Raw genomic sequence first — 15102 nt, forward strand, 5'->3', positions numbered from 1 at the left:
GTTTTCCTTATCTGTATAATGGTTATAGTATTACCTGCCTTTAGGTAGTTCAAAGAGTTGTTGTGAGGGGCTAGTGGGAGAATGGATACCAAATGATCTGTAAGACATAAGACACTCAAACCATGTGAGTGAGCTAATTTGGATTTAAGGGGCTAACTACTGATGGCTTTCTTAATGGCTGGAGATTGTTTGATCCAAACTCCTCATACCTGAATTAAGGCTCAGAAAAGGAAAATTATTTGTCCAGGCATTCAGGAATTCAATTCAACAAGCATTCATATTAAACACCTGTTATGTGCAAGTCACTGTCCTAGGTGTTAATGATACAAAGACAAAAAGAAAAAAAAAACAGTCTCTTAGGGAGCTAACATTCTAGTTAGTGTCCCAGTCAGGAATAGAGCTAAAGATTCCTGATTACCTATATAGCTGTTAATCTAAAGGAATGAATCTCTAACAGTTGAATATCAGGCACTATGACAAGCCAGGTTTGGGCTAGAATAGTTTTTTAGTTCCTCAAGTTGTACCAGTAATAGCTGTGCCACCAATTGGTTATTACTGGTGAACTGTGGAGAGGACACAGAGGAGAATAACATGGCATGGACAGTCTGGCAGTCTGTGATCTGTATCATTAGCAAGAACTCCCAAATTGATGAGACCCCAGATCACTTAATCATATTGATAATCACATTATAGAATAACATCCTATCTGAGCACAGCTGGCAAGCACATACCATATTCAAGTTGGCACAGGCCCAGAAAGGTTAAGCCAATTTGCCCAGGGTTGGACATCTACTAAATGTCGGAGGAAGAATTTGAACCCAGGCCCTTCTGACTGCAAGTTCAATGACCTTTCTACTACATCCTATGGACTGCTGCTGCCAGGCTCTGCTGATGAAATCCAAATACCTGATTTCCCAGTTTCATTTGGAACGCTACTGATGCCCTACAGCTCACGGACTTCATAATGCATGGGATGACTATAAGTCGTTGCTGCCGCAAATGCCTGGAAGAATGTTTCCTTCAGAACATCATGATGTGTGTACTTCATGGTTAGAAAATAAGAACATCCTCACTGTTCTGCTGTCAATGGACCATGAAGAAAATTGCCACACAGTGATCAAACTGAATGTGAATTTGACTCATTGTAACAAACACTCTGCTATGATGCAATGAAACCAATTACAGTGAAAATAAACACTTTTTTCCCCCTCTAGCTTCTAGTCTTGGCTGTCCGGCAATTATATTGTATGACCTTGAGTAAGTTACTCACCCACTCGTCTTTGTTTCTCCCAGAATAAAATAAGGGCCCTCATGGGTCAGACTCTACTGATCCATGGAGTCCTATGACCCTCTTACCTTGGTTTGTTGGCTTCAAAAAATTGCTGGTTATCAGGGCCCTCATAGCTCTCAGTGCTACTGACATATCGGTCACCATAGCTGAGGGTAGATCTGCATGGGAAGAGAAGCACACTTGAGCCCTTTCAGAAGGACTTGGGTTCAGCTGAAGGAATGCTGAGGCCTGTGCTGAAGAACCAGGATGTGTGGGTTCCATCAGCAGCGTCCACTTAGGCCTGTGGTAGAATCTGCCACACAGCCTGTGGTCCACTGTGGAAGGGTGGAAGCAGACCAAATGAAGGGCCAATGGATTTCTACTGCTTTTGGTCAAAGGCCTTTGCAAAATGTTCCAATGGCTCTTCTTGGGCTAAATCTGTTCTTCTAGGCACCTTCCTGTACCTGGACTGTTTTATCCATCTGCCCCATTTCCTCTGCTATGAATGCTACTATATACTAAGGCCAGCACTCACCAGGAAGAGGTTGAGCTCTGGAGCCACTTACTTTTTCTTAGAGGTAATCTGTATTTCATCCAGATCATTTTGTGAACCACTGGAGCTACGATTACTGTCAGTTGAGCAGGTACTTGACCTGCCAGAAGAAAAGACCCATTAGAAGCTTCAGGACTCTGCCTCTGGTCTCCCCCAAACACAAGTATCCACTGTTAAGACATTAAGCAAGAGAAGTTAGAGATTGAGTTCCTTGTGGTAACACTCATGGGTGTCTGAATTTCCCCATCTGGAAAGTGGGGATCATTCCATACCCAAACTCCAATTCATGTTTGAAATGTCTGGCTCAGCTAAATACAAACATAGAGGAGGGCGGGGGAGAGCATCTAGCCACATGGAAATTGCAAAGCCAAATTTAGCCTCCATATCAAGACAAATTCCTAGCAATTAGAGCTTTCCAAAAGTGGAATGCATGGCCTGGGGAGGTAGTGAGCTCCCCCTCACTGGTGAGGGAAGTGAGGGGGTCTTCAAGCAGAGGTTGGAAACCATTTGTTAAGGCGATAGAGAGGATTGTCAGGAATGAGCTGGATAACATCCTGGGATTCTAGGGGAATAAGTCATGGGATTCTCGCCAATAATTGGGCAATTTGAAATATGATTTGATTGCAAGGCATTTCCTTGCTCCAGGCCCTGGTTTCTCCATCTGTCAAATGAGGGAGCTGGACAAGATTCTGTCTAATGATGGTCTTGGCCAGCTCTGCAATGCTCAGGTTCTCTCACTCCCAAGGTGCAATTTCGTCAAGTGTCATGGGCTAGAGTGGTACCAACCCAGCATTTATTATACACCAAGTGCCAGGCACTGGGCAACAAGGATGAAAGCAAAACAATTCCTGCCTTCGAGTAGCTTGCGGGGGAGAGACAGCATGGACACAGATACCAAACTTGTACGAGATGATGTGGGTAGGAAGGTACCAGCAGTTGGGTATGGCAGGAAAGGCTTCCCAGAGAAGGTAGTATTTGAGCCAAATGCTCTTGGAAGAGACTAAGGATTCTAAGAGGTAGTGGCGAGGAGAGAGTGCATTCCAGGCAAGAGGGATAGACAACCAGTGCAAAAAACCCCCAACAAAAACACAACAAAAATAGAAAAACAGGAAATGGAGTGCCATGGATTAGGAACAGCAAGAAGGCTGGTGGGAATGTGCTGTAATGTGCGTGAAGGGAAGTAATGATTAATAAGGCCAAGAAGGTAGGTTGTGGCCAGATTGTTAAGGGCTTTAAATGCAAAAAAGAGTTCATATTTGCCCCTAGTGGTAATAAGGAGCCAGTGGAGTTTCTTGAGTAAAGGAGTGACAAAGAGCTGAGCTTTAGGAAAATCACCTTGGTTGCTATGTGGTAGATGGATTGAAGTAGAAAGAGATTTGAGGCAGGGAGACCAGGCAAGAGATGAGAGCCTTAACTAGGGTTGTGGCAGGTGGAAATGGCAGCTTGGACAACTGACTGGACACGAGGGGCGAGGGAGAGTGGAGTCGAAGGTGACGTCCATGACGTAGGCTTGGGTGACAGGGGAGAGTTTTTGGGGAAAGGTAACAGGTTGTCTTTTGGACAGGTTGAGTTTCAGAGGTCTACGGACTGGAGGCCAGGAAAGAAGTTAGGGCTAGATAAAGAGGATCATCTGCTTTGAGATGATAACAAAAGTCGTGGGAACTGATGAGGTTACCAAGTGAGAAAGAGTAGACAGAGGAAGATGAGGAACCAGAGCAGAGCCTTGGGGAACACCCAGAGTGAGGGATGGGATACAGAGGCTGAGCCAGCCAGGAAGCCCAAGAAGGTGTTGGAACACTCATTTCTCCAGTGAACCCAAATGTGCCATTGAAGCCCAACTCTCAATGGACAGTTTCCTTCACTTCTGTAAGGAATGGGGCAGGAGCAAGGGGCATGGTGTGGAGGAGCCCTGAAGCTGCGTATAAATTCAGGATAACCTAGAAGAGTCCAGGGATGCCCCCTAGGTCTTGGTATCTGTTGGCATCGGGATACAGGTCTTTCTCTTCTTCTCTGGGAATGTTCCTTCTAGTGCTGGAAATGTTCCTTTCCTTATATGCCAAGAAAGCTCTAGAGAGGAGACAAGTGGCTTTCTTTAAGGAAAGAGGCTGCTACTATCCCATGAACAACGAACCTTCTCCAAGGAACTCCAAGGAGCTCCTCTCAGATTTGTTTAAAGCCTTTGTTTTGAGGTTCTAGTCATCTCCTACTCCCTCCCACCCCCGTGTGAGAGTGTACTTACACACATGCATGTGGGCATGTAACAAACAGTACCACTGAAGTCCAGGACACAGTCTGGCAGCATATACCTCATTCCACACCTGCAATGTGTTTACCACAGATCTTTTCAAATAAGTCTCAATGATCCTCACAGACAAGAATCTGCTCTGTCAGAGGAGCCGGGCCTTTTCCACTCTACCTCTATTGCCTTTTAGGAAAAAAAATGGCTAATGTACTTGAAAGTGATGGCTTCATTGAGAATCTCCCAGGCCAGGGAGTCTGACCTGCTACAGGAACATAATTCTGTGCTGCTAGGTCTCTCTCACCACCCATGGGGCAGAGGGACCATAAGAGAAACATACACCAGGACCTGGATGAATTTAACTGTCTCTTTTCCTGATAAAACACTCCCCATTCTTCCATATGCACTGGCACACACTCATGTGTGTGTACCCACAAGGCAAGGAAGGGCAATGGTTAGCAGCAAAATGGCAGAAATGCAGGATGCATGTTAGGGGACAGAGATGAGCCCCTGATGGGCTCTCTGGTTCCTTTATGACTGCCAGCTCACATCCTCCATCCAATCACCACCAATTTACCTCTTCCCACTGCTGTCTAGGGAAAGCTCAAGAAGAGAGGATTCCAGTTTTGGGTCATGGCCCACTGCAGTGTGAGTTTCTTCTTTCTTTCTACTAAGGAAGGAAAAAGAAAGTGTGATTCAATCCCCCTTCATTCTACCACAAATTATGAATCACCAGGGACCACAGAACATAGATTCAGAACTGGAAGGGACCTCAGAGGTCACAAAGGACCCATAAAGTTCTAAGGAGATAAAAGACTTACCCAAGATCATACAGGAAATAAGAGTCAGAGCTAGGATTCACACCCAGGTCTTTGGCCTCTAAATCCCATACTTTTTCCATCGCACCCATGTGTCTTTCCACTCTTTGCTTTGGGGCTAGATGAAAACATGGTACGGGCAAAAGAATGGGTCTAGAATCAGAGGACCTGAGTTCATATACTGCCTCTGATTCTTTTATCACTTGTGTAGCTTTGGGAAAGTTGCTTCATCACCCTAGGCCTTATTTCCTCCTCTGGACTAGATGATCTCCACAGTTTCTTCCAGCTGTCTGGATCTCTGATTCCAGAATTTCTGGTTATTCTTGACTTGTTCCACACCTACCTCATGTCAAGGATAGCTTTGGTCAATCAACTCTATTTTTTCCAGACTAGCTTTTCAAAAATGTTCCTTCTCAAGTGTGGGCCCAAGTGGTTGCTCTGATCAAAATACTAGAGAGAAGTCAGAGCTGCCATTAAGGCAGTAGAAAATCCAGTTGCTTCTCTATTTCTCTTCCTGTGAAAACCACTCATCAGTAAAGGGAGTGCTAGGTTTGAAGTCAGAGGAACCTGGGTTTAAATCATGGTGTTGCCTGGTTTAGCTCCATGACCTTGAATAAGTCATTTCCCTTCTCTGAGCCTCAGTTTCCTCATCTGTAAAATGGGAATAAGAATATCTATACTACAAACCTTCTGGGATTGGCTTTGTAAATTCTTAAGTGAGAGTCATTTCTGTTTATTCTCATTGGCCCTTCTCACACTGTAGTTCTACTGTCTTTTAAAAAAAAAGGATAATAATGATGGTAATCAGAACCCCCCCCCAAGCTACTCCAATTACTCCTTTGTTTTATAGGCACACTTCACTCCAGACAATCAATTTGTTGCGGAGATTTGTGCATTAGTCAGATTTTTGTAAAATGAATCATAGCTCCTCATTAATATTGGTTACCATTACAGAAGAAATAGAAAAAAAACCCCAACCTTTGAGAGGCACATCTTTGCCAGCAGATACCTTTCCAATAAAACAGTAGTAATGATAAGACTAAGAAGTCAAGGGGGCAGCTAGGTGGTGCTGCAGTGGATAGCGTATCGGCCCTGAAGCCAGGAGGACTTGAGTTCAAATGTAACCTCAGACACTTGACAATTACTGGCTGTGTGACCCTGGGCAAGTCACTTAACCCCAAATGCCTAAAATTTTTTTTTAAATGTCAAAAAAAAAGAGAAGTCAAACATTTTACTGTAACTACTGCATAGGGCCAGAGGTGTCCAGCATCTGCAATCACTAGGGAGATTGGGGGAACTTTCAAGAGCCCTCATCCTCCCAGAGAACAGTCAGCTGTTTTCCCCTAGACACATGACCACAGGGCTGTTCTGAACAACTCAACTTCCCAGTTTCAGAGACTAGGCTGCCTAAAGGTGGTATTTGCAAGCATCCATACAATGAGGATTCCCTGTGTTTTCCTGATGGTGAAGATTCTCAGGACTTGGGTAGGGGAGGAGAGTGTCAGCCAGAGAAAGAATGCACCTGCCCAATCTTTGATTACAGACAATCAGTTCTTTAGGAGAGCCCAATAGATTGGTAGGTGGGTCCCCCAGCCATCTGTGGCTTGTTTGAAATGGGGGCCTCTTGTTCCCTCTCTGGCCTAGGTCCCCATCATATTTTCAAAGTGACTCTGACAAGATGGAGGACCTCCAGAGGAGGTTGACAAGGATAAGGGAGGGGACCAGAAGCCCAATCATAGGAGATCCTGTTGAAGGGTTAGAGGATGGCTAACTTGGAGAAGGGAAAACCTTTTCTTCAAACTTTCTACTTGGCCTCGGGAAGGCAGAATTAGACTGAACTGGTGGAAGTTCCCGGGGAGTGAATTTCAGCTCAACATAGGGTACAGCTGCTTGGCCATTAGAATTGTTCTCCAAAGGAGCAGGCTGTTTTATAGAACGGTGATGTGCCCATCCCTGTGATTATTTTAACAGAGGCTGAATGACCACTTATTAAGAATGTGGTAGAAGAGATTTTGGCATTAGGAAGCTAGACTAAATCACTTCAAAAGTCCCATAGAATTCTGAGATTCTATGATGCTCAAAACCCCACCCCTCTTTTCAGAATCACTACCAAGATAGTCTAAATCTTAGAAGTAGGCAGGTAGAAGGGAAGAATGAGCCTTTCTCAAGACAGAGGCACACAGACATTGAATTGGGAGTCAGGAAACATCATTCCAGTCCTACCTTGGCCCCCAACTAGCTATGTGATCTTAAACAGCCATTACCCTTCTCTGGGTGTCAGTTTTTCACTCTATCATATAATGTAGGCCTGCCTCTGGCTCAGCCACTTCTACCTACTACTATCTGAATCTAGAGACAGTATTCTATCTCTATGGCAACAGCTCAACAGTAGCTGCTGGGACTTATCAGGTGACCGCAGCTCAATGAAAACATCTATTGAGCCCACCCGAATCCCTTTGCTCTGATTCTTTCCTTGTCACGTAGCCGCCAGGTTTTAATGTGGCTTCCCTGCTGGGGTGAGAACAGGCTGGCCACCCGACAAGAACATCTTGGTCTGCTTGGCAATTACGCTTATTTTTGGAAATGAATAAATTGGCTTTCTGGACCACATCAGCCATATCTGAGTCATTTCCCCAGAGCCTGATCCTTAGCAGGGGAGCTCAAGAAATTAAGTCTCTCTGCCTATCATGCTGAGGGGCCAGCTTCTGCACTAAAGATGATCTTACCAGGGGTCCAACAGACCTGGTTAAACTTTCCTCACCACTATCACCCCTTTGTGGGACTCTCCTATCTTGTTCCCCTTCTTGTTTTTTTTTCTTTTTTTCTACATGAGGGTGGGTGAGGGTAAAGGAACATGTTTGTGTATATGTATGTGGGTAGATGAAGGGAGGGGGCTGTTAGGACAACATATGGGGCTGTGAGTACATAAGGGTGTATGTGTGTACAAGGGGGGTTGGGGAGGGTCAGAAGAGCCACAGGAGTGAGGGGAATAGGAGAAATATGCCATATATAAATGTATGCCTGTTTAAGCATGTGGAGGCAACACACGGCTAGAGAATTTAAGGGGAAGGGAGAGTGATTACTATTGCTGGTAGATGTAAGCCAACCACTGTTTAGGTGTGGCAATAGTAAGCGACCCTAGTAAGCCTTTATTATGTGGGGGGAAGCAGCTACGTGAGGAAGCCAGTCTTCCCTTTTTAAAATGTTTTGGTTGCACTTGACCAGTGAGCTGACCTTCTGGGAAGGCAGCGGGACAATTGTGGTGCTTCTGGCTTTCCCCTACCCCCACTCCTCCCAGACACCTTGTATGCTATGATTGTGCTTGTTACCCAGAGGTAGGATCAGCTCACCACAAGGGTGAATCTGCAGTGACATGGTAGCTTAGATTCAGTCTAGCTTCATATCTCCAAAGGGGATCAATGGAAGATCCTGGCCTGGTCCCCTTGAGTCCTATTTGGGGACCTCTGGTGTTAACAGTTCTACCAGCATAGATGTGTATAAACCTTCACCTTTCTTCTGGAACCCTGGAAGGGTATGCTATCAACTATCCAGAGGCTTAGGAAATAGCCGTGTGAATGGCAGACTGTACCTTCTAGGCTGGGGCCCCAGCAAGGGCGGTCTACTTATATTAGAGTGACTGTCCTTGCAGTGCCACTCATTGTGAAAGCGGGCAGCAGTCCCCTTCCCCTAAGCCACCTACAGTCCCACTACCTGGCCTTAAATGGATTTCATGGCCAACACTGAAACCATGGCCTCTACTTTTTGACAGATTAAGTACAGGTAGCCCTTAGAAGGGGCCCCTTGGGAATGGGCAGCTCCTCTCATGGAGGATGGAAGCCACCCAATGGGGAGCTTTCAGCAGTATAAGGTGGGCTCCTGGATGGTTTGAGGCTAGCCCCATCACAGCAGAAGGGATATCATTGCAAGAAGACATGAATGGTGTGGTATTAACCTATAACCTGATCTAGTATTGGCAGGGGAGATGGGTCATCTAGGTCAGGCTCTTCATGGATAGCATCTGAGCAGGAATAGCTTGGCCAGAGCAGCCCAACCTTAATCAGAGCTCAGGTCGGCCTTGAAATTGGGCCACAGAGGTGAGTTGGAGCCTCAAGTCAAGGAACGTGGAGCCAGCAGCCAATGAATAGCCTCCTGTCTGAGAACATGGATGGCCAGGAAACCTAGGGGTGGGGTGGGGGAAGAGCTCCTGGCAGCCAAGCCTTTTAAGCCTAAGTACCCGGCCTGGGTTGAAGAGGCTCAGGACAAGAAGGTACAATTTGGTCCTCTGACCCCCACCCTTGGCAGAACCTACAAGGGACAAGGAGGAATAATGAGGGCTCAGAATGGCCATGGGCATCAATCAGAGGACAGAGACCAAGATGTGTAGGAGGAGGGTACAGGAAGTCCTCGATGCAGGAGCATACCTATGACACCATGTCCTGCTCTCAAAGTTGGTGAACCTGGGAACAGTGGGCGGCCTACAATAACAACTGTATTTGTAGCCATACTGTACTGGACATGCTTCGTCTTCTTTGATCCCTTCAATCACTCTGGGAGGGAGAGGAAGGTACTATGGGCATTACTGCTCTCATTTTAGATGCAGAGAAACAGAATGGTGCCTTTACCTGTACTCTTGAACTCTGGCAGATGAAAAGAAACTCCTGGACACATTTCCAGTCCAAGCTGAGGAGCCTGCTTTCTCTCTGCTAGAATCAGAACTGTGTGTGAGAGAGAGAGAGAGAGAGAGAGCAGAATCAGACCCCCTTAACAAGCCCACATGCATATGCTGCTGGAGCTGGGGCTGTTAGGAGCCTGGCTGGCCCCTAAACCATCGGGAGGTGGAGAGGAGGGCCCAGAGGTCAGGAGTAGGAAGAGACAAAGAAACCTCTCTAGAAAACTGGAGACAGCTCTGCAAGGAAGGGCCACGAGAGAGGGGAAAGTCTTTTTGAAAATTATTTTTCATTTCAATTTTTCTTTTTCATTATGAATTTAGCAAACACCAACAAACACCAACATTTCGATGTACAAAGAACAAATGAAGAGAAATGCATAAGTTGTAAACTACTCTTGTGTACAGATTTTCTTTAAGTGTACAATAAAGTTAATGCAATGGTAGCAAAACTGCCAGAGAAGGTCGAAGATTCAAGAAGAATTTAGTAAAGCCTCTCCTCTTGGGTGGGTATGGAGGTGAAAGAGGAGGCCCATCTGCTCTCAGATCTTAGACTATCAGGGGAGAGGAGACATGTTCTCAAACCAGGAGGCTGGGTTTAGAGATAGAGGACCTGGAGGTAAATCCAGGATGGCCCTGAATGAGGCATCTAACCTCTCTAAGTTTCAGTGTCCTCATCTGCAAAATGAGAGGATGGGCAAGACACAGCTCTAAAGGCATGAACGCACATTTCCCACCCCAGCCTTGTGATTTCATAGGTGTAGGAAGCACCCATAGAGGGCACCCACTCTACCAAAGCAGGTCTGCACTTTACAACTTCTCGTCTTTGAGAGCCACCTGGATCACTGAGAAGTGACATGTCTTGGGCAGGGGCAGCTAGAATGTGGCAGGCAAGGATGGGCCTCGTGCCCTGGATTTTCAGACTCCAAAGCCTGCTCTCTATCCCCCAGGCTATGCTACCTCTCATAAACTAGATGACAGGTGCGAGAAAATGATTCAGTGCATAGGAGAGGTCAGCCAGAAGGGCCTGAATGTTGAGGGTCTCCTGAAGTGTTCCCCTCTCCCCTGCCATGCTCTACTCTGGAGAGTGGAGACCTAAGGCTGCTGCCTCAGCAAGAGATGGAAGGACAGCCCTCTTTAGCCCATTGCTTTTAGGGAAACTGAGGCTGTCAGGGGAGGTCAGGGCAAAGTGTATACCAAAACAATGGGAAACAGCTACCTGGTGAAGCCGAAAATCTGTCTTGCCAAAGATGGCAGGGTCTGACTTCTCTCAGGAGGGACTTCATCCTCTTCGACTTCAACCCTTTAAGGCAGTAATACAAAGGTACTCTGAGTAAGAGATACAAGGGGTCACTGTGCCAGACACCTCTCTCATTTACTCAGCCTCTTCTCTTTTACAGTAGAAGACCAAGCCAAAAGCAGCTTCACATTCCATTCTGAGCTCTCAGAAGGTTCCCTCTTCCTTCTTAGCATACTCCCCTTGGATGGGGAACAGGCTGTTCTGAGCTCCCCATGCTGGGCAGCTTCATGTCCTCTAGGAACTCAAGGCTTAGGTGATTCTGTCCCAGGGGCCAAAAGGGAGAGGGACTCACTCACGGCCATCACCCCACCCCCACCAAGGGCTATAGCTGAAGGCGTCCTCTTCCAACTATCTGCTTCAAGACTGCTCCCAGCCTGTGGAGGTGACTTTCTAGCCTCTCCTCCCCCAAAACAAGAGGTGTGCCTGTTTGGTGCAGAAAACTCCAAAGCTAGCTCTCATTTCCTTTAAGGTTTTGTAAAGCCCGTTAGAGACATTATTCAATCAGTCAGTAAGCATTTATGACACCTTTACTATGTGCTTATTCCCCTAAGGTAGGTGCTATTATGAGCTCCATTTTAAAGGTGAGGAAACCGAGATTTAGAGAGTAGGATCACAAAGACTGACCAGAGTCTGAGGCAAGCTTCCTGACTCCGAGGCCAGAGATTTATCTACCACAACACCCTTCCTTCCCAGGAGAAAAAAATATTTTCTGAAAAAGCAAAATGTTTGATGATTCCTTCATTCAAGTACCTGCGAATCTTTGGTCAAAAGATGTAGCACCTCCACTTTTTTCCATGGGCAGGGGAACTTAGGGCACGCTTTTTTCCGTGGACAAAAGTAAAGGGAACTCAGATCTGTCTGTGACTTCCAGCACTACAGGCTTAGCCTGTCTGGGATAAGGGCTCTAGGCCTGCCTCCTGAGGCTCTCCTAGGCTGGCAGTGAAACCACCCAAGCAGCAGCTCCCACTCTCCCTGGGCCCTCTCTGCTCCAGGAGAGTCCAATGCCTTCTCCTCTCCTGGACCACCCCACCAGCAGGGGAGGAGAGCCCAGGCACAGAACTGCTAGAAACCCTCCTCTAGAGCCTTACGTCTCTGCCATAACTGGAGGTGCTACATCCTGAGTGGAACTCTTGGAAGGTGGACAGAAAGACGCCACCTGAGCTGCCGGCCTGTAGGATATAATAAATAAAATAAAGGATGTGACCCAAGACTGACACATTAAGTATCAGATCAAATTCAAATGCTTTATAACCATGCTCCCTTTAAGCCACCTCCATCCCACCTCCCAGTCTCCACCCCCTGGCCCCTTTCCTGCTCCTGCCCCAGCCCAAGGCATATAGCCCACACCTCCCTCTCCCCACTTCTCCTGGGACACGCACTCACATTGCGCTTTTCTTGGCATCAGATAGCACAGAGGAGCGCTCCCAGGTGGCAGACCTCTGAAACACGTTGCAGGAAGCTTCGGCCCTAGAAGGGCAGGGAATGGGAAGGGAAGAACCAGAGAGGAGATCAAAGGCCAGTGCTCTGAGCATATCTCCCTCCCCCCAAACACTCTCCCATGGGGACACATGGCAGGTTCTGCCAACCTGCCCACCTGGCTTCTGGCTGAAGTCTGTTTGACTTTCGGGCAGCTTAGGCTACTGAGTGGCTTGTATGAAAGAGAAGGGGGTCCTGATATGCAACTCAGCCCACCTCTGTTTCAATGAGGCAAGCAGGAAGAAGGGGTCCCTCACCATTATAACTTGTTAAGAGTTCAGTTCTTCCTGAGGGAGAACAGTGCGGGCTATCCCCACAACTCGAGTTCAAATAGGCCTTTCAGGATCACTTCTGCCCTTCCAACCATCACCATACTGGGCAGGGAGTGCAGAGATTGTTACAGACAAGGAAATTGAAGCTAAGAGAAGTGAGATGACTGGCCTCTGACCAACACAGCTAAGAACAGAAACCTAGGCTCACTCCTAGGGCTTTACATTCCCAATCCAGAAATTCTTTTCCACCACACCGAGTTACCTCTCAATCATATTCATGTCTGAATAAAATCAGCCTCATTAGCTGGGAAATTGTTTAGGGGAATGGGAAATGAGAAGGGAGAACAAGAGATCCTGTATAGAGGACCCCCCCCGGCCATTGTCCAGATCTTCCCTTTCCATTATCTCTCTCATGTTTATACACTAGTGATACAATGGGTGGGGTGAACCTCACCAGATCTGAAGTCAGAAGACCTGGGGTTAAATCTCATTCTTTCCTTTTACCTTGGACATTTGCTCCCCAAACATGTTTCTTCATCTGTAAAATGAGGGGGGTCAGACTAGACGATTTCCAAGCCCTAAATCTAAGTATCTGGGAGATCTGACAAGTTTTTTAACTGGACTGTGATTTCATTAGCATAGGGTACTCTTAGTGAGTAAACAGCCTCTCCCAATGCAGGCTGGCACCTACTGGGCACTTTCCAGACTTGAAGTGTTTGCCTCTTGGATACCATTGGCATTTGAGATTCCCTAGAATGGATCCCTCCTGCATACAGCAGGGGCTTCTTCTAATTCACTTTACACCAAGCGTATGGACGTGGTAGGGGATCAGACCAAGGAGATCATAAGAATCTCAGCCCTCTCAATAAAGTCAAACAGGTCCTGTAGCTAACTAGAGGTGGAACATTCAGAAGACAGCTGGCAATAATGGAAGCTGAGAGCTTGAGGGGGTTTGGCATACCAGCCAGTCCTCCTAGTTTTACAGACGAGCAAGGTGAGGCCTGGGGGGAGGGCGTTGGGGTGACTTGCCCAAGGTCACACAGGTGAGTAGGTAGGAGTGCCATGATACAAAGCTGAGCTTCGCAGGTGTCACTCCCAGTATCCCAAGTCCACCATACCATCTGCCACCTGGCTAAGGAAAATCTCACCCTGCCCATCCCAAGATGGGGCACTAGGAGGCACGATGCCCAATGGTACTAAAGTGGAATTTCCTGGGCCCCTCCTCCAACCTTTCTAGTCATTGTACCTTCTTCACTGCTCATCAACAGGAAAAGCTAAGGCACTACCATCCCCATACATGGGGCTGTGTCTGATATGGCAGGGCACTCTAAATGAGAAAAAAAAAGGCTGTTTTGGATGGCAGTCCCAAACTCTCTGGATTCCAAACTGCTCTGCCTGGGATTCAAGGCCTTCTGTAAACTGTACCTTGCCTTACAGAACCAGATTTATTTGACCTACTCATAAACTGATCATAGATAATGATGATGATGATGATAGCTAACATTTATAAAGTGCTTACCATGTGCCAGGCACTGTGCTTTACAATTATTATCTCATTTGATTCTCACAACAATCCTGTGAGGGAGGTACTATTATTATACCCTTTTTACAGATGAGAAAACTGAGGCAAACAGAAGTTAGGTCAGGGTCCAAGCATGGTCCTTTGACTGAATCCAAACTTCACAGAACTTACATCTTCTTCTTGTACTCCTCAGAAGCGACTTTGTAGGCAGAGGGTGAGGTCCGGGGCAGGTTGGCAGTGACAGGTTTTGCTGGAACCGTAGGTCTGGAAAAGAAAAGCAAACTCAGTCTGCACCCCATTGCCGCTGGCCCGTGGAGCTGTCCAGGGTCCCAAATATCTGAAAGTTTGGTTTATCAGATCCATAGATGGAACTGAGACAGTCTCTCCCTACTTACTCTTTCCTTTCAGACTCGGTCAGGCTCATGGAGGAGAATGCTAACAATAAGGCTCTCAGCTTAGCCTTTTGCAGATGGAGGTCCTGGGGTTCCCTTGAGCCCAGGGGGTGGGGTGCAGGGCTGCTGGAATGCATATTGAAAGCTCTTTCCTGAAGACTAAGTATGAGATGACTCTCTAGCCAGACCCATTTTGGAGGCACTTTGTAACCATACAGTGCTATAGAAACATGAATTATTCTGCTTATGGCTCCGCTGATGTGCTTCAGGGAGGATATGTGGCTCGCTGGGCTGGAGCTTCAAGCTTCTGCAGGCCTGAGCAATAGAGATAAGGTAGCCTGTTTTCTGGGGACCAGCCTTAGCCACGTTTGCACAGGCTCATCACCAGGAGGATAGCTGCTAGAGGAGGAACTGGATAGGCCCCAATAACTCAGGAATCCATCAAATAAGTCATTTGTATGTGTTGTGGGGGGAAAGATATCAGCACCAGTGAAGGGAGTATCTACCTTCTCTGTGAAGTTTCTATGTGAAGCCCTTTGGAAATCTTAGGCTAGATATCAACTGTTAATATAGACATTATAAGGATGCTGTGAG

General features: G+C 46.8%; 1 protein-coding gene across 4 annotated transcripts in view; it reads right to left on the reverse strand.

Moving 5' to 3' along the window:
* Positions 1-15102, reverse strand: part of ZNF185 (zinc finger protein 185 with LIM domain) — a 58476-nt gene that overhangs the window by 13138 nt on the left and 30236 nt on the right. For 3 of the 4 annotated variants that reach the window (XM_020975080.2, XM_020975076.2, XM_020975077.2), the window contains 8 exons: positions 14288-14380; positions 12230-12313; positions 11935-12015; positions 10766-10849; positions 9503-9595; positions 4640-4732; positions 1837-1923; positions 1357-1449 (listed from right to left, as the gene is read on the reverse strand). In XM_020975080.2, coding sequence (XP_020830739.1) covers positions 1357-1449; positions 1837-1923; positions 4640-4732; positions 9503-9595; positions 10766-10849; positions 11935-12015; positions 12230-12313; positions 14288-14380 — 708 coding nt within the window. The remainder of the gene's footprint in view (positions 1-1356; positions 1450-1836; positions 1924-4639; positions 4733-9502; positions 9596-10765; positions 10850-11934; positions 12016-12229; positions 12314-14287; positions 14381-15102) is intronic. The other variant, XM_020975078.2, reaches the window with a different exon arrangement.

Source organism: Phascolarctos cinereus, unplaced genomic scaffold, assembly GCF_003287225.1.
Source record: "Phascolarctos cinereus isolate Bilbo 61053 unplaced genomic scaffold, phaCin_HiC Scaffold_8;HRSCAF=390, whole genome shotgun sequence".
Lineage (NCBI taxonomy): Eukaryota > Metazoa > Chordata > Mammalia > Diprotodontia > Phascolarctidae > Phascolarctos > Phascolarctos cinereus.